Source organism: Cavia porcellus, unplaced genomic scaffold (genome assembly GCF_034190915.1).
Source record: "Cavia porcellus strain 051 isolate PalLab524CR breed Dunkin Hartley unplaced genomic scaffold, mCavPor4.1 scaffold_6, whole genome shotgun sequence".
NCBI lineage: Eukaryota > Metazoa > Chordata > Mammalia > Rodentia > Caviidae > Cavia > Cavia porcellus.
Genome location: NW_026947489.1, coordinates 15,832,289 through 15,850,917, shown reverse-complemented (window position 1 = coordinate 15,850,917; position 18,629 = coordinate 15,832,289). Strand labels below are relative to the sequence as shown.

Below are 18,629 nucleotides of genomic sequence, written 5' to 3'. Positions count from 1 at the left end.
CGCTCTTTGGGCTCCTCGGGTCACCTCCCTCCCATGCCTGTCCCACCTCCTGCCCACACCAGTCCTGCATGCCTCTGTGCAGGCACGAACCTGCAGATGCACCAAACCTCAGGTGACAGATGCTCTTTGCTTTCACGAGGAAGGACCAGGGGCTCCAAGAGGTTCAAGGACAAAGTCACACAGCTGGCACTGTGAAGCTGGGATGCAGCCCCGCTCAGCCGCACTGGTGTTCTGCCTGGTGACATTTGGTGCCAAGGGCAGGGACTCCAGGACAGAGAGACCCCAGTGTCCATCTTGGCTCTACCTTGCGGGCACGTGCATTCTGCTGTCTCTCTTCTACCTGTAAAAGGGTCTGGATTCACTCCTGACACACCTGGCTGCTTGCGGGCTGCAATGGGGGAACAGCAGCTGCCCTGCCGAGGAGCCCAGGGCTGGCCCTCAGGAGGGCTTTGCAGGCAGGGGGCTAGTGACAGCCCTGTGCCTGAGCTCCTGGGCTGACAGTGCCAGCTGAGGTGGCACCATGCTGCACCTCCTCAGGCTCCCTTTTGGCCCCAGCCACATTTAGGGGGCACTGATACTCCCTGCGCAAGGGACCCCACCCAACAGGCATCCCCACCCCAGGGAAGGGCAAACAGTGACTTCAGGGAAGCAGAGGGCTCCAGCTGCCACTTTTCTCCAATGTGTCCCCTTCCATGTGCCCCGCCCACCCCAAAGGGCCCGCAGTCCATTCGGGAAACAGACTCCAAAACATTGTCCAGAAGAAAGTAACAAAACAAAAAAAACCAAACTTTACTTGCATTTAGCCATTAATAAATAATTTACAGTATGTACAAGCGGTGACACTCTACATGGCCGCAGATACAAGGGTGCGGTGAGGAGTCCCCACTTCCAAGCAGAATGTGATCAGACACAACCAAAATAAAGTGCTTCAACTTTTTACTTCCAACATAGGGATCATCTAAACAAACAAAGAAACAGACAGACAAACAACAAAAAAACAAAAACCCAGCCGGGCAAGGGAGGGGTGGGGCCGAGCCCCCCCCCCCAGTGTGGTTTTGGCTGAGTAGGACCTCGGGGGGGACGGGAGACGCAGGTTTGCAGTCTCCTGGCCAGTGTATCAGAGGTCCCTGGGGACAGCAGAGGGGCTGCTGCAGATGCCGATGAGCGGGGATGGGTGGGGGAACGACCTGCTGGACCCGGGGCACCCATGGGAGCGGAGATGCTGGGAGCCATTCTGGTCCCTGGGGGCCATTGCAGCAGTGGCGGCCGCACAGGGCCGGGCTCTGTGGATAGGGGTAGGGTGTCTCCTGTCACCATGGGGCTCCTGGGTGGGGACCAGAGGGGAAGACCCTGCCAACGGCTCCTGCCCTAGTGCCCAGACACAGGTAGGGTGAGGCTCCTGGCACAGTGCAGGGGAAGAGCAAACAGGGGACAGGGCAGGCCAGCTGGCCCCGTCCCCTGGTCTGCCCAAGCCCTGCAGCCCAGGCTGCCCTGCCTCTTGGGAGCGGATGCAGAAGTCAAAGGATCTCTTCTCGGTGTGGACACTTGGAACCAAGTACTCATCTCTCCTCGGCAGTGGGCAAGGGTACTGTGTCCAGGGGCAGCCCTGCTCAAAGCCCATGCTAACACGCATGCCCTCTACACTCGGGGCTCTGTGGGCAGCAGCAGGCACAGGGCACTGTCCCCTTACATCGTGGGCAAGAGATGCCAGGAGGCACAGCCTGCTGGCCACAAGAAAGGTGGCAAGGTTGTGAAGCAGCACCCCGTGGGGTGTCCTACCTACCAGGAGGGAGCCCTGCCCGCCTGGGGTGGAGCCTTGGCCCCGAGCTGTCCCGCGGGCTTGTGTGTGCGAGTGTGCTCGGGGCGAGTGTGTGTGCGCGTGCAGCGGTCAACTGGGCCTGTTTCAGTGCATTGCGAGGGGCTGCAAGGGGTGATGTGGACCATTCCCAGTGTCACTCTGGTGGGGTGGGGGCTCCAGCCTGGGGGGCTCTACTTTGCACATTCACACAGCTGGGGCAGGGCAGGGCGGAACTGCTTTCCCTCTCACACGGCTCTATTGTCACAAACACCACAGCACCAGTCACCACAACCTTGTCACGTGCACTAGAGAGACAGCCTGGTGGCCCACGCCTCTGAGCCCCAGCCAGAGGCAGTTCTGAGGGGACTGTCCCTCGGACCACTCTGCCACCTGGCCGTGGCCGCCTCTGCTGCAGAACACTGCAGAGACCCACAGGCCATCTGCTGGGCACCCACACCGGGTCCCCAGCCCTTAAAGGGTGCAGGGGCAGAGTCTTGGCCTCCCCATGTGAGGCCGTGGCACTGCCTAGCAGAACACAGGTAGCAGGGTGAGGAGCACGAGGAGGCTGAGGAGGGGCCCAGGGCCTGGGGTCCGCGCTGCAGCCGCCACCCCGCGAGGCAGCTCGCGAGTCCTCTCATACAGATGCAGCCTGTCCTTGTTGGAATGCAGCATCTTGACGTCCTCCAGGGCGTAGTAGGCGGCCAGCGTGAAGTTCACATCGCCTGTGGTGAGGAGGTCGAAGACGCAGGCCTGGTAGTACAGGTCCTCTACGGGCAGCTTCTCCTTGCACTTGGCCACTGCTGTCTCGTAGGGGAACGTCTCAGGGGCTGCAGGGGCCGGGCTGGCGGCTGCCGGCCTTCGGGCACCGGGGCCCTCGGCCTGGGATCGGACGGCCTGGAAGTCGATCTGCTGGTTGAGTGGGCAGCCTCGTAGGCACAGGTAGAGGCCCTGGCTGTCCCTGTCCTCCACGGCGTTGACCACCTCCTCGGGCATGCGGACGGCGAAGGTCAGGTAGCGGCCCACCTGGCGCACCACGATGGTGGTGCCGATGTACTTGGCTTGGATCTCCACGTGCTGACCTGACACCTTCTCTGTGATCCTCAGGCTGTTGGCTCCATGCTTGTCCCCACCGTTCTTGGAGCCATCGGCAAAGGCAGCTGGAAGCTCGTCCATCTCGGCCTGGTACACTTTCTGGTCCACACACTCCTGGAAGTTCTTGAAGATGATGGTGAGCTGGGGGGCGGGGACAGAGGACAGCAGCTTAGGCATGGGAAGGAGCTGGCCCTGCACCTGAGATGCCCCGACAGATTCAGGAGGGCTCAGAGGAGCTCAGAGGAGCCCCTTGCATGGGGGTCAGAGCTCAATAGTACAGTACAACTGTACTATTGGGCATGAATATTTTTTCTTAAAACAAACTTGGCTTTTTTACAAAAACCAAACCAAAACAAAACTACTCAGAAAAATTTTAGGTTACTTCCCACATTGGAAAATGAGGTCCTCTATTCTATAGACCATAATGATAGAAATAGAGATAGAGGGTTTCACTTGTATGAGAAATGCCAAGTATGGATACATTAAAGGGTAGTATAAAAGGTAACAGGAAATAGGGATACTGATCTTCTGAAAATGGAAAGAAGACTAAGAGATAGACAGAGGTGAGAGGGAAGGGACAGGAATGGGACCTAGGAAGGATTAAGCTGTGTTATGTACATGCAATAATAATAATGTGCCATGATGAAAGTCACCATTAGTTACTACACAAATGTGCTAATAAAAACAGACTAAAAAAATTGGATACAAAATAGATAGCAAAAAAAAAAAAAAAAAACAACAACAACAACAAAAAACACAAAACCCACATAAAAGCAAAGCTAACTAAAAATCAAAGGTCATTTGTGGTAGGCTGAAAAATGGTGCCCCAAGGTATCAGGCCACAAGCTGAGGGTACCAGCAAGCCTCCAGGAGCCAAAACGGGCAAAGGCTGGGAGCCCCCACCAGGACCAGCTCTGCTAGATTTTAGCTTTGTGAGACTGTGGACTCCTGACCTTGGAATTAGAGATGATACATTTCTGTAGGTTTAAACTCCTTCCTGTATGGTGCCGGGAAGGGAGATAGAGGCTGCAGAGCCTCCCAGAACCTTCTAGATTGAGCAGGATAACAGGGTGGCAAGAACACTGACGATGTCGCTGGGTCCTGTGCTGTTGGTGATCGCAGCTCCCTGACACTGTGTGACGTTGGGGGTGACCAGGCAGGAACAAGGGCAGCCATGGGGCAGGGGAGCCTCAGGAGAACACTGAGAATACCCAGGGCCAGCGGGATGGAGGAAGAAAAGTCCTCCCTGAGATCCGCGAGGAAGGCGGGTCGCAGTGTCACCGCTGGCCCCATGGCTCCTTCCTCCGTAGGAAAAGTCTCCCATTTTCTGGTTCTGCTGCTCTAAGGTCTAATGCTGGCAGGCTGGATCATACTGATCGCCTTCTCCCCACTTGAGAAGAAACAGAAGTCTTTCTGGGGGCTGGGACCTGTGGGGCGAGGGGCACATTCTGCGCACTGCACTCAGGACTGGGTCAAGGTGGAGGAGTCTATACTGTGAAGAAGCCCCGACCACACGGCTACGGAAGCACTGGACTCTGTTTCCTCATCTCCTTCCCTGTCCACAGATGCGGTGCACTTCGGGCTTACTGGGGACCCACCATCCGGGGGTGGCTGCAGCCACTGCAGGCTCTGTGCAGCCCGAGCCTGCCACTCTCAACAGCGACTCACAGGGCTCAGCCTCCCGCTTCTCCCCAGCCAGCAGCTCGCCCAGCGCCCACCATGGGGGAGGCTGGAGGCAGGGCGGAGGTGGGGTGGGCCAGCCGGGTGGTCTGGATGGTGGGTGGTCCTGCTCCTGGCAGGGGTAGGGGTGTCTCAGGGCCCCCAGTGTCCCTGCCTGGTGCGCAGGGCCACACAGGCACTGGGGAGGGGGCTGCTTTCCAAGTGCCAGCGCCTGTCTCCCTGGAACAGGAAGGGCTGGTTTCACTCTGATCTTTCTCTCAATCTCTCTCGGAGGCGGCCTCTTGAAAGGCTGCCTACTCCTTGGCACCCGTGCCAGCCTCAACCACAAGCAGCAGCATGAAGGGGCCTGTCAGGAGCCAGCGGCGCGCTGCCAGCACGGCCCCAGGCCTTTCCCCTGTGACGTGAGGGCGAGCCCAGGCTCATCAGCGGCCTGACATGAAGCCAGCGCCAGGACACACTAGGGCACAGGACTGGCCTGTTGAGGGGGCAGTGACCTGAGATGCAGCCTGCAGGGTGGCAGACAGTGAGTGCCGTGGGAGAAACTAACGTGGGAACTGGCAGTGGGCACCCAGTTCCTCTCCTTCCGAGCCTCAGTTTCTTTGCCTATATAATGGGTGCTACCCATGCAGATATAAAGGGGGAGCCAGAGAGGGGTGCTGGGGACCATAATCTTCCTGCTTCCTTCAAGGCCATCAATGCTGTTTGCTCGGGGCTTACCACTGTCCCATTGGAAGGCAGCGCCAGGGTCCTGAGGACTTCCGAATCCTGCTGCCCAGCGCCCTCTGCTGGGCCCTGTTCTCCACAGCCTGGGCACTGCAGGCAGGGAGAAAAGCCTAGAGCTCAGGGCTGGCACGGAGGCAGCAGAGGTGCACGAGATTGGTAGAGGCCTCTGGGAAGGGACAGGGGCAGGCCCGGGCACTGGAGAATGGCATTTCTCACCCAGGGACCAAAGGCCCCCATCTGGCCTGAGATCTGAAATTGGCCTGGCCACAGGCGCTGGCACTATAACTGTCTGGCCTCACCAGAGCCTGCTGAAGAGGCCCTGAGCCCTTGTCCTTTTGGAGATCAAAGGCAGCTCAGGTTGGTCAAGCTCTGCTATGTGGCCCATACCCTATGGAAACCTCTGGACTGGCACAGAGAAGGGGGTTCCCCTATCCACCCCTGCTGGGCAGTTCTGCGGTCCACAGTGCCCAGCAGCAAGCCTGGCTTACAGCAGCCATTTGAAACACGTGGTGAATGAATGAATGAACGATTCATCCATTCGGTTCACGGGCAGCACTGCTGTGCTCAGGATCCCAGTGTCTCAGCTGAGAGCTGGAGGTAGCATCTGAAGCCTGCCTCACCCTGCTACCCCGAGCCCCCTGAACAGCAGCCAGCCTCCTCCGCCACAGGCTGCAGCTGCTCAGCTCAGCTGTCACACTTGGTGTTCATTCCACCATAGTCTTCTACCCTCTCACACTCTGATACCTACCCTGTGCCCCTGCCAGTCCTCAGGAGCCCACAGGGTCGGGCCGGTCCCCTCCCACAGGATGTCTGCCACTAGATTTAGAAGTGGCAGCCTCAGGCTCCAGCACAGTTTATCTTGGCTCTGGAGAGGCAGGGTGGTAGGTGGGTAAAGGGGCCGTGGGGCAGGCAGCTGGATCCTGCCATCTGCAAGGGGTGGGGAGTGGTGGTGGCAGACATGTGCTGAGGGTCTGGGACAGCGTCCACAGTGAAGATCTGCTTGCTTCCTATCTGGTGGGAGGGCCCAGGCCACCAGAGCAGAGGGAAGTGGTAGGGATGGACGTTTTCCTGGCTGCCCGGTTACCTCGCTGTCCTCTCCTGGGGTGTGACAGGGTGAGAAGGAACAGAAATGCCCTTGTGGGCCAGCCTGGCGCTGCCCAGCATGTGGCCTTCCACATGCTCTTCCTGGGAAAACAGACCCACTGTGGCCAGACCAGCCTGCAAGCTCCAGGGGGGCTTGGTAGGCTGGGCCAGGACCACACAGAGGTATGAAGCAAGGAGGACAGAGTACCCGTCCCTGACTCTGAGGGTTGCAGCCCCTAACCCTGTCTCGAGGCCTCATGGCCGGCCAAGTCTAAATCTGAGGTCACCAGAGAGGAAGGGTCTGGGATGGACAGGAGGAACACTTCCTCGGGCCCTGGGCCATGCCTGTGGCTGGCTCTGGCAGTGGCTATTTGAGCAGAACTTGTCAAGCTGTCCAGACACTGAGGCCTCCTGGGGTCAGAAAATGAGTGGCTTTCAGGGGCCTCCAGGGTCACCCTGACCCTGGTCAATTACTGTGTTTCTTGCTTATGGCATTTTAGGAGAGCATCATGGGCCTGCTCGAGCCTCAGGCTCCTGCCCTATTCAATGGACCACACCCCAGGAGGAGGAGGAAGCATGTCCAGTGAGGCTGCTTCTGTCTCCACACTCTCCCATCTTCCTCCTTCCCAGATGCACAGGGCCCTGTCTGCCCCTCGGTGCCCAGATGGGACTAAGGGACAGAGGGCAGGACCATTCGCAGCAGCCTTGGCTGCCGTTAGTGTCCCACTGCCCTGGCCTCTGTCCCTGACCATGCATCTGAACTGCTGGGGCCTCAAACTTCCTCTAGAGTCACAGATGGCAGAGATTTCCCCTACCAAAATGTGCAATCCCCAGCTCCAGCCCAGGTGTTTTGGGCTCTGCTGTGCCTTTCTGGAGGTTTTGTACTCTATTTTTCTTTGAATGTGTACTTCAAATTTAAATAACAAACCTCTTTCTGCCTTAAAAAAAAAAAGATCGTGAGGACCTTTAAAATGTGAGCCATCTCTGAGCCCACACATGCAGCATGTTGGCCGAGCTACCCAGGAGGGGCTGTGTACGCTCTAGGGAGAGGGCTTCGTCACTGTCACCACACCCTGTGCAGCTGCGGAAGATGTCTGATGCCGTCCGCCTGCTTTGAGTGACGTGTGCTCTCTGAGGACAAGCATGGAGTCACACATGTCACAGCCATGCTTTGTCCAGGGTCTTACACCAAGATATAGTTTGGAGGTAAAAAAGACTACTCCAAGAGTGAAAATGCCTTGTGTTTTGGGCAACATTTCTGCTCATATTTGGCCATGCAGGGATCAAATCCAAGACCTTACACCTGCGAGGCAAGCATTCTATCACTGACTTACACCAGCCCTTTCTGAAAAATTTTGAGACAGGATGCTGCTAAGGTGCCCATGGTAGCCTTGAACTTTTGAACCTCCCAACTCAGCTTCCCCACTAGCTGGGACTACAGGTGTCACCATGCTGGGCTCTAAACTTGTTTTCTGGAGACAGGGTCTCACTACATAGTTCTGCCTGGTTTTGAACTCTATGTAGCCCAGGCTGGCTTTGAGCTCATGGCAATCCTCCTGCCTCAGCCTCTCAAGTGCTGGGATTACTGATGTGCACTAAAGTGCCCAGCGTCCAAACTTTTTTTTTTAGCAGTGAGAAATCTACCAGTGTTAAATGTATGCATATGCACACATATCTGCATATTAGAAATTCACTGACTCTGAACGCGTATCTTACCCTGAACAATATTTTCACAGGCTGCCTTTTCTAGCTGTGCTATGCTCAGCTATCTTGCTCTATTTACCCCCATGCACACTTGTTTCTGAAACCAGACTATAGGCTTCACAGATCCCGATGGAGCAATGTCCCCCAACACCTCAGGTAAAATTCTAGGACAGTGGTTCCCACCTCCTTGGCACCAGGGAACAGTTTCATAGCCGCCAATTTTTGCACTGACTGCTGTGTGTGTGTGTTGGGAGGTGCATGATAGTTTTGGGTTTACTGAAAGAAGCAGCAACTTAGATCCCCCTCATGCAGTGTTCAAAGCAGTGTTCTGGGTCCTAGGAGAATCTAGAGTGGCCGCTGATGTGACAGGAAGTGGAGCTCAGGCAGTGATGCCAGCGATCTGGGGGCCTGGAATTACAGATGACCCTTCTTGGGGCGTGGCTAAGAACACGCAGGTGCAGAAGGCATGAGGGGCTTCGCGCTGCGTCCCTGCAGGCCGCTCCACCCATTTCTTACCTTGCTGGTGGCGGTGGCGGCAGAGCCGGGCAGCACGGGCGTGTTGGTGACCTGCACGTTCAAGTAGTTATTGTCGATGAGCGGCCACGCGCCCTGCACCTTGCAGGTCTGGAAGCGGTCTGTGAAAGTCCTGAGGTGCGGGTCCCCGAAGAGCCCACAGTGCGTGTAGTTGGGGGCGGCCGTGTGCTTGTGGAAGCTCTTCTCGTAGTGGCAGATCTCGGGACTGTCCGAGCGCTCCTGGCTATCCCCGGCCGGAGGGAGCGTGCGCAGGCGGGGCTGTGAGGTGGGGCCATCCTTGGAGCAGTTGTGCTGGCTCATGAGGTCCTCGATGCCATGGACCGCCGAGTGGTAGGCCAGGTCACCCCGGCAGGTGCGCGCTGTGCGCCGTGTGCACAGTGCGTAGGTGCGCAGCGCGGCACAGAACTCAGGCGCTTCTTCTGTGGCCGGGGCGTGGCTGCCTGATGTGGCGCTCCAGAACTCAGAGTTGCACTTGAGGATTTTGCACGAGGAGATGGCTGCGGGACCAAGAGACAGCTGTCAGGGCTGGGGCTTAGCGACCTCAGCACCAACCTCTTCCCTCCGGGGGCCACGGCACACCTTAGCCTGTACCACCCATGGCGCATGTGTGCAGATGGTAAAAATTTGCCTTGCCACACGTAGTGGCAGTGCACACCTGTAAGCCCAGTCACTAGGGAGGAGGAGCGGGAGGACAGCAAATCCCAGTTAGCCTGGACAGACCTGCCTGAGGGGCTAAAGGCACAGTGGAGCGGTAGAGCGCCTGCCTAGTGCACACAGAGTCCAATTTCCAGCTCCGCAAACACAAAGACAAAACCATCGATTCATCCAGGCTTTAGGATGCTCCCACCCTTCTGGCCTTCTAGAGCTTCCCCACAGCCCTGGAGACCCAGAGTGGCCAGGTACAGGGTCTAGCTGCTCAGGGGACTGCAAAGAGGAGTGGACCAGTTCTGTGGGAGCCGACAGCAACCCCCACCTGTACTTTTCCCGGCTCACTCCAAGAATTTTGTCAAAAAGCAATGGAAATTTTGCAGGGACTGAAGCCCCATTCTTCAGAGTGTGTTTCCAGCTTTGCCACGGGGTGACTTTGTACAGATGACTTAACTTCTCTGTGACTCTTTATCCTCATCTGGAAAACAGGGTAATAGGCTCTGGCATGGGGTGGCGGTGCTGGGGACGTCAGTGTTTATCTCCGGCACAGCACAGCCAGCTCAGTGAATGCTGGCCCTGCCCAGGCATTAGCCAGGGTTACAGAGGAGCGGCTTTCTTCTTGGTCACTGTGGCTGCATCCCTCTCTATCCTACTACTGAGAATCAAATCTTGGACCTGCCCTAATTCACATTTAGTTTTTCAGTATATATTCATAAGTGCGGAGACCCTAGCGTTAATGAGCCAAGGTGACCATACCTGAGAACCAAGGCTTTAGGACACCTGAGCACTGACCAGGACTTGGGCACCTGCTCTTCCCTGGCCTTCTGGATCCTTCGGCACAGTCCACAGAGACCTGGACCTGGAGCACATTACATTTCCATGCGGGTTCCAGGAAAAGGGGGCTGGAGGACCAGCTAGGGGGTCCCCACCTAGTGCTTTTGGGGGTGATTTTCAGAGAGGAACAGAGCCACCCAGTTGGCTCAGGACCTGGGAAAAGTCACTTTGCTCCTCTGGGTTTATCTGTACAGTTGAGATGCACTTAAAACTAAGAGCAGAGCAGCCCGAGGCCTGGTAAAGGTGAGCATGAGACATGTCGGCCTTCCTGCCGTGTCCCTATTCCTGTACCTGCTCATCTGCCTCACAGCGTGGTCCCACCTATCCAGGGGGTGGGCGCCCTTCTGCAGAAGGTGCCACCTGTCCATGTCCCACACACCTGGAACCCAAGCTATGCCCCTTATAGAACCTGTTTCAAACACTGTTGGTAAACAAGGTTGTTTCAGGTGATCCCTGGTTGAATATGTTTCAATTTGAGAAGTTATATATTTATGTAATGAGTACTAGAGGGCAGTCATGACAGAAGAGAGCTCTACATTTCCAGTTTCGCAGCTTTATAAATACAAGTGTGTTGATATAAAGAATCAGGTTGATATAAAGAGTCTGGACATGGAGACACACACATGTAATCCTAGCACTCTGGGAGGCTGAGGCTAAAGAATCGCAAGTTCAAGCCCAGCTTGGTCAACTTAGTGACTTAATGAGAGCCTATCAAAAATAAAAAATAAAATAGGGCTGGGGATGTAGCTTGGTGCAAAGGCCCTGGGTACACCTCTAGTACCACACTGCAAAATAAAATCAGGCTAAGTCATAATACTACCCAACCCGGGACACCTGCAGGCTGGGAGACCAGCATGGCCCGGGTGGGAGCAGCCCAGTACAGCCCCCGGCAGGGGAGCCGAGGGAGTGGTGCATATGAAACCTGCTGGCGGGGCTGCCAGCCCTCGTGTGTGCCCCGGTGGCCTCTGGTGCAGGGCGTGCTGGCTTGCCCCTCTGTTTCCCCAGTTAGGGAGGTGCACAGGGGGTGAAATCAGCTGAAATGGACATGGACCTAGAGCTCACTGGTGGCCACACCCAGGCTTGGGTTCACTTCCGGTGCTCACCATGAAGGAAGCAGAAAGGGCTCAAAAGGGCACCACCTGTCCTTTGCCAATGGATCCCACTGGGACATGAGTGGGAGCTGTGCTGGCCTCAGTCTCCTCACCAGCTCTTGCACACAAGAGCAGTGACCACGAGGTCTCAGCCACTTCCTGGTGCTACAGAAATTTAGGGCTCACTTCCTCCAGTGCCCACCCCCTCAGCAGAGGCTCTGCCTTTGGTGTCAGTGAGTCCTCCATGAGGCACAGCGAGGCCAGATCTCTCCATGGTGACCTCCACCTTTCTTGGGACCCTCCAGCCAGCAGGGCTGTGGTCCCCATGCTCCCTGGGCCCTGCTTCCAGCTGACCAGTTCTAAGAGGCCACACCTGCACACTATGCGGGGCCCAAGTGCTATTCCATCCCTGTCCCCTGTGGCTCCACCCATGACTAGGTGACCCCACAGGTCTCTGAGTCCTAAGGGGAATATGGTGATGGGGCCCTGCTGTCTCCAGACTTGAAACTGGGCTCAGAGCCGTGCCGCCAGGACCAGGAGAGTCCATCTGGCTCAAAACTCTACTCCTTTCCTTGCTAAAAGTGGTGCAAAACATTCCTGTGCCTCAGAGGTTAGAAGTGGTGGCAGGGCTGGCTCCTGCCAGCTCCCACGGGCTCCCAGGGCTCAGCAGAGCCTCCCTTCTACTCAGTTCCTTCAACCCGCTGACCATCCCACCAGACCCCTGCGATAAGCTCAGGCCTAGACATCTCACTCGCATGAATGGGGGGACATGTCCCATTGGTCAACAATGGCTGCAACCTACTGCCTCCCTCACCACCAGCCTTTAAACAGAGAGGTGCTGTGGGCTGAACAGGGTGGGTCCCCCTAAATTTGCAGACTGAGCTGCAGCCCCTGGTGTGACAGTACATGGGATGCAGTGCAGGCTCTGGGAAGACACTGGCCCTGGGAGGAGCCAGCAGTGTGCAAGCTGGCCAGGGGGCTCCTGCCAGGACTGAAATGAGGTCCTGACCTCAGACTTCAGCTTCCAGAACTGATAGAAAGCAGTGTGTCTGGCTACACCTCCCATCGGCGATGCCGTTACAGCAGCCCAGCTGTTAACGTAGAAGGAATCTGTTTTGCCCCTCACAATTCTGCAGCCCCCAAGTATGCCCCGTGGGGAGCCAGGTTCCTGAGGACCAGGCTGACTCACTTGCTGGCAGTCTCCTGTCTCCCTACACCCACAGATGCCCAGCCTGGAGATGCACCCCCAGCTGCTCTGAAGGACAGGGGATCAAAGAGAGTGGCCAAGGGAGCCCTAGCACAACAGGGGAACCCAGCCTCCACATCCATGCCTTGGATATAGGGTGCACACTTCCCATCTGTCACCTCCTCTTCCTTCCTGAGGTTCTCATGGTGCCCCAAAATGCCTCCTCCCTCCGACACACTTGGGGTGATGGTGCAATCAGAAACTGCTGAAGCCCAATTTCCACAGTCTGCCAACTCTGCCCTTGCTAATGAGTAAGCACCGGGCCCTGGGCTCTGCGTGGGAAAGGAGAACGGGGACACATGCTGCTTCACCCCGGGAGAACCAGGGTGGCTTGGTGTCAGCAGGTGACAATCTGTGTCATGAGGCAGTGCCCAAGAGGAGTCTCATGCCGGTCACTGCACTTTGGGAGGCGAAGACGGAGTCAGGCAACCACTGTCCAATCCAGCTCTGCTGCACCCTAGCTGTGTGACCACTGGCCACTTCACTGACCTCTCTGAGACTGCAAAATGCACTGAGATCGCCAGAGGGCCACTGAGAGGGACAAGAGGTGCTGATGTCAACAAAGCCCAGAGATCTCAGGAAGAAAGTCCACAAATGGGTTCTGGGTTGCTAACTTCGTTTTATTGAAGAATAAGTTATAGGTGGACACAAATCACAGCTGTGTATGGAGAATTAAAACATTCAAGACACTGTCCATGGGTCCTCTTACCTCTGTGACAGCCCAGGACTTACTGTCTGCATTTGGCAGACAGACAGACATCAGATGATCCCTAAGCTGCATTCTTATCCAGCCTTAGGCCCACTGAATTTCCACGCGCACCTTGCCAAGTGGCACCATCCTGCCAGGCCCTAAAGACATACAGAGGCTGGGGTTCTGCCACTGCCCTAGAGGGGGTAACAAACAATCCCAACAGTAATGCTCAAGACCCCTGCCTGGGCAGTGGCAGATTGCCTTTAAACTGGACCCTTTATTGGGGATTGAACCCAGGGCCTCTGCACTGAGCTACACAGGTCCAGCCCTTTTTATTTTTTGAAACAGTCATGTCAAGTTGCTAAGTTGTCCAAGTTGGGTTTAAAACTAAGATCCTTCTGTATTGGCATCAAGGAACGCAGAAGTCACAGGTCTGTGCCACCATGCCCAGGTATTACTACTATTTTGAATAAGGGGCAGAGATTTTATCTTTACTGTACAGATCTGATCACAGAGGCCTTGAGGGTCAGAACTAGCCTGGGCCACACCACCACAGTGGGGTGCAGCAAACCTCCTGCCTGGGGGGGGGGGCTGTTTCTGTACTCTTCAAAAGTACACTGCCACTAGTCCCTCTTTGACCAGCTCGTGGAAGGCAAGGGCTGGTGTAGTTTCTGGCTCCATGCAGCTCCTCACCTAGCCCATTCTGAACCTCGCACACAGAGACCTGTGTGGAGTCACAGGTGATCCTTCTGTGATTCTTGGGGTTCCCAACTCTGTGGGGTCCTCAATGCTGAGGCTCCTTGAGTGGCCATGCAGATCTTCCTGCCATTGCAGAGACACAGGCTGAAGGAAGCTTGGGGGACACACTGACAGTGACAAGCTGGGCCTGGAAGTTAGTGTGTCCACTGCCCTCAAGTAGACGCTCTGGGGCCATCACTTTCCAGGGGCCTGGGGGTGCCAGGGTTGGGTGGTCCATGGTGAGCAAGCCCTCAATCCTAGTGACCCCACAGCTTGCATCTACTGCTCTGCATCACTGCCCCCAGAGGTCAGGGAACCTAGCTCCACATCAAGCAAGGCTGGGGTGTCACCTGCCAAGGAGATCTGGGGGGAGGGGCTGGTTTCTATGTGTTGCGTCTGCAGAAGAGCACAAGACAGACTTCTGATGCTAGCACCAGGAAAAAGGTGGCCAGGAAAGCCAGAGGGTTTGAAGCAGAGCTTTGTGGGTCTAGCAGGGGGAAAAGGAAACCAGACTGCAGAGCCAGCCACCCCTGGTGCCATGGGCCTGGCAGAAGGGACCTCTCTGTCTCACGGCAGCAGGGAGCAGCTGGCCATTCCTGCCTGGACACTAAGGATGAGAAACCAGCCCCTCACACCTTGTGGCACCTCTCAGTGGTGCAGGTGCTTGGACAGGGAACCTGGTTGGAAGTTAGGGGCTTTGCTCTTGGGCAGGGGCTGTACCTCACAGGTACCCTAGAAAAATTCAAAGGTGCCTCACTGACCTTTAAGCTGCTCACAGGCCTCTTAGGAGGCATTGTGTGCTTTGCATGTTTTATCTTGATCCAGGCCTCCAAAGTTCAGGATCAGTCATTGTGGGTCAACAGAAGCACCCAGAGGCCCGCAAATCACAGTGCCCATACTCAGCAACAACAGGCCCTCACACCACGAGCACCATGAAACAAGGAACGTGGCCTAAAGGGGAAGCCAGGGCAATGCCTAGGGGCAGGATGGCTCCAGAACCTGGTGGAGACGGAAGGGCCCTGGACCTCAGTGTGGGACTCCAGCAATCACAGGAATTGGTCCAAATGCAACCCCCAGGGCCAGCGCTCTGGGACCACTCTATGACTAAGTGCAGTGCCTGCTCTGTAAGGCCGTATCATGGTCGTTTTGAACACAGGGGCTGTGGAGGGAGCCAGTCCCCACCTTCAGCCGTCACCAAGGCAGGACAACACCAACGGGAGGCCCCTTCTCCTCTGGACAGCGCCAGCAGCATCAGGGACTTCCCTCTACTCTACCCTTCTCTAGAGCCACACCACAGCCTCCCTATGCTCGTTCCTGGCATATATCCAAGGCCGCCTGGGCTTCCCTTCTCTGGCCTGGCCTCTAGCTGCCCCAGAGAAGACCTCAGTGGCCTCTCTGCCACGCCCACATCTGTCCAAGCTGGGGTTGGCTCTTCTGGGATGGGCCACCGAGCTCCCCACATGTCCAAGAATCCTCTGAGTCTGAGGCCCCCAACCCCAGCCCCTTCCTGGCATCTCTGGCCTCCCACTCGTCATACTCATAGCATCTCAGAAGTTTTGATGCTCTTTTAACCCCTTACTTCTCCCTCTGCTCAGGGCCCAGCCCGCAGCCCACACATGATCATGTGCAGGTAACATTTAGCACCCTGGTGAGTGGACCCTGGACACCTTCCTCCAGACCTGAGCCCTGGCAGAGACAGAAATCCTAGGCACACAACCCATCAGACTTAATTTTTTCCTCTCAACAGCAACCCAGCCCCTCTGGGAAAGATCCAGGGCCCTGGACACAGGCATTACTAACCCAGGCAGGAGGAAAATATTCAGGCACCAGGGTAGCATTAGCGGCTTTCAGAGGCCTGCTTTGAACTGTTAATCAAGCCCAATCTTTCCGAATAATAGCCTGATTACCACCCTGTTTGCATAACAAAGAAGCCCAATAAAACTTATTTTGCTGTGCACAGGGGGTGCGAAGAATCCAGCCTGAAAAGGAGTCTTAGGAATGCAGTGAGCCGATCCAGGGCGGGAGCCCAGGAATAAAGACAATGCAATTTGCCACCAAGAAAAGCCCAATAGACCAATAAATTACCCAAGTGCAAAGGGATTAGATCAGGTTTCAGTCGGCCTGGAGGAGAGGTGGGGCTCGCAGAGCCAGAGCCTAACCTGCCTCCTCTTAAAGCGGTAAGGCTCATTTAGAGTGAGACCTCAGGACTGACTTGCCTTTTGTCCAGCTCTGGCTCTCAAAATTCGGGCGTTCGAGGACGCCATGGACCCCGCCATGCGCTGGGAACCTGCGATTAGCACTACTCCTGGGAGAAGCCCCGGTGCGATTCTGCACTTAGGTGAGGTCAACCGTAACAACTCATGGAAACGCAAAGAAAATGCTTTTGACAGGAACACAGAGATCTAAGAATGGAGGCGCAGGGGTTCCATGGGAGCATCTCCAAAAGACTTGAGCTTGACAGGTGGTGTAAGGCAAAGGTCTCTGGCAAACCCCACTTCCCTTCTGTCACCTGGCTCCTCGATCAATCCCACCACCAGGGGGCACTCAATGGCAAGGCGCCTTGGAGACAGGTTGACCTTTTGTCCCAAGCCACCCAGCACTGTCCCCCTGCCAGCTGGGGGCAACTGCACACTGAGCCACCCAGAAGGACCAAGGCTGGCTGGGCAGGCCCTCTGGCTTCACGAGCGGAAACTGTTTCCTGCAACTTCCCAGGCCTCACTGGTTTCCTCTGCTTTTCTGGGAGTCTTTGGGTACTTAGGTCAGAGGGTGGCCAAGGGCACAGAATCACGTCACGTGCACACTGCCTGCCTCAAGGCACATACCCATGCTACTCTGAGCACCACAAAGAGGGTGGCCAGAGCTGTGACATCACTTTTCAGATGTCAATGAAGCATGCAGGTGAGAGGCTGTTTTCCTGTCCGAAGGCACAGTGGCCCTTTGTCCTATCCATCGGGCTGGCATCAGAGACATGGCTTTCCGTCTTGGCCCTGTCCCTACAACCCTGGGCCATCTGCTTAGCCACAGGTCAAAATGCATCTGACATGGCTTTTCTCCCCCATCGCCATCGCCTGCAGACTTTTTCTTCCACCTCCCTTACACACCAGAAGGGTGAGCATGTGCTGGCTGGGCTGGGGCCAGGGACACAGGCGGGTATGCACAAGGCATTCCCTTGCACAGGAGCCTTCTACATGCAGAGACGGGGGCAGAGGGGACACAGCAGCAGGTGTGTGCATATTCTGATGGCTCATCTGAAGTGGGGCTTGGAATGACTACTAGCAGGACCCAGAGAACACAGGTCTGATGGGGACGTCTGCACAAGAACAGCCCTGTCAACTCATCTTTCTGCCCTGGGACTGCCTGGCTTCTTCCTCTTTGGGAAGCTAAGCCAGACATGGATGGGGGGGCACTAGGGACCTTGGGAGGAGGCAAAGGCCCAAGTCCTTGGGAAGTGGGTGATGCACTGCTATCTTATTATACTCCCGTTCCACCACCTTGGTGCCTTATATATCGCACAGTGCACGCTAAGATCCTACACAGCGAATTTAATCAGAGGGTGTGTTCCCCAAATCTGACACATGGGTAAAGGAGCACTCTGGGTTCCCTCCAGCTCTACTATGTAAGTGGCTTTTTTCAGCCACGCTGACACTCTGTAGGCTCACAGTAAAATGGCAGTGACGACCCTCCTTACACATTTAGCAGTGTCCTGTCCACTATGGCTATCAATTGACAGACAAGCGTCAAAGATTATCACCCATTCAAATGATCATACTTCAGAGAGAGCAGCACAGAGGTATTAGATCTTGAAGAATGTTAATGAAGTGGTAATTAACAATGGTTACCTGTAAGAGGGTGGACTTGGGGGTGACTGTTCTTATCCTTTTTGGTCCTAGCATTTAAAAACGAGCAGTATTTTTAGAATCAGGAAAAATTAATTTGGGGAATTCTGAGAATGATACGATGGTCTTTGTCTTTTGAGTAAAACCCCAAATCACCATAAATAAAACCCAGAGTCTAAGTTCCTAGGACCTATGCTGCATGCATCTAGGGTGAGCGAGGAGAAGGAGAATTTATCAGACACAGAAACTGGGATTTCTGCCCTTACAAACACAACTAGTGATTCAGAAGAGAACAGAACTCCAAGAACCATGAGGTTACCAAGCCACCAGAAGAAACTCAGCTCTTGGTAACCTAGGAGACAGGTGCCCAGGGCGCTGCAGCCCAAACGGAGAAGTGCCATGGCTAAGGCTTAATGGCTGCCCACGGTCAAGGGGTGGTAGGGGGTGGGTAGTGTAGGGGTAGCCAGGGGAGCTTGGGGATAGACTGGGTGCCATGGAAATGATCAGGAAGACTGTAGGACCTAAGTCCTTCCTGCTGGTTGCCTAGGTCCTAGGGGGGTTGTTCCTGCTGGAGATGTAGCAAGGTGACGATGGGGATCGGGGGAAGGACTTCCAGCCCTAGGAGACCCGGACTGCATGGATGGTCACCTGACACTGAGCACTTCATGCCTAAAAGGCACAGGCAAGGAGCTGAAATTAGGGGGGGTAAGGAGCTGAAATTAGGGGGATCAGCCATCCTGGTATGCTACGACTCTTTGTTTTTTAAAATCTTATTAAAAAAAAGTCCCTATTTTAATTTTTACCAACTGTCCCTAAAATTGGCTTTCTGTTTTAAAACAAGGACAGTCTTGGCAGAACTGGGATGAGCTGTTATCCCAAGAGAAATAAGTTTTCAGTGTTAAGCAGATTGTATTTTAGACCAGAAGCAAAA

At 55.5% G+C, this 18,629-nt stretch overlaps 1 protein-coding gene across 2 annotated transcripts in view; it reads right to left on the bottom strand.

Annotated features, from left to right (window-relative positions):
* Window positions 1-765: 765 nt before the first annotated feature.
* Rgma (repulsive guidance molecule BMP co-receptor a) overlaps window positions 766-18,629 on the bottom strand; it is a 38,476-nt gene continuing 20,612 nt past the window's right edge. For both annotated transcript variants that reach the window (XM_063249975.1, XM_063249974.1), the window contains exons 3-4: window positions 8,597-9,111; window positions 766-3,031 (exon numbers count right to left, since the gene is read on the bottom strand). In XM_063249975.1, the coding sequence (XP_063106045.1) occupies window positions 2,324-3,031; window positions 8,597-9,111 (1,223 nt within the window). In that variant the 3' untranslated portion in view covers window positions 766-2,323. The remainder of the gene's footprint in view (window positions 3,032-8,596; window positions 9,112-18,629) is intronic.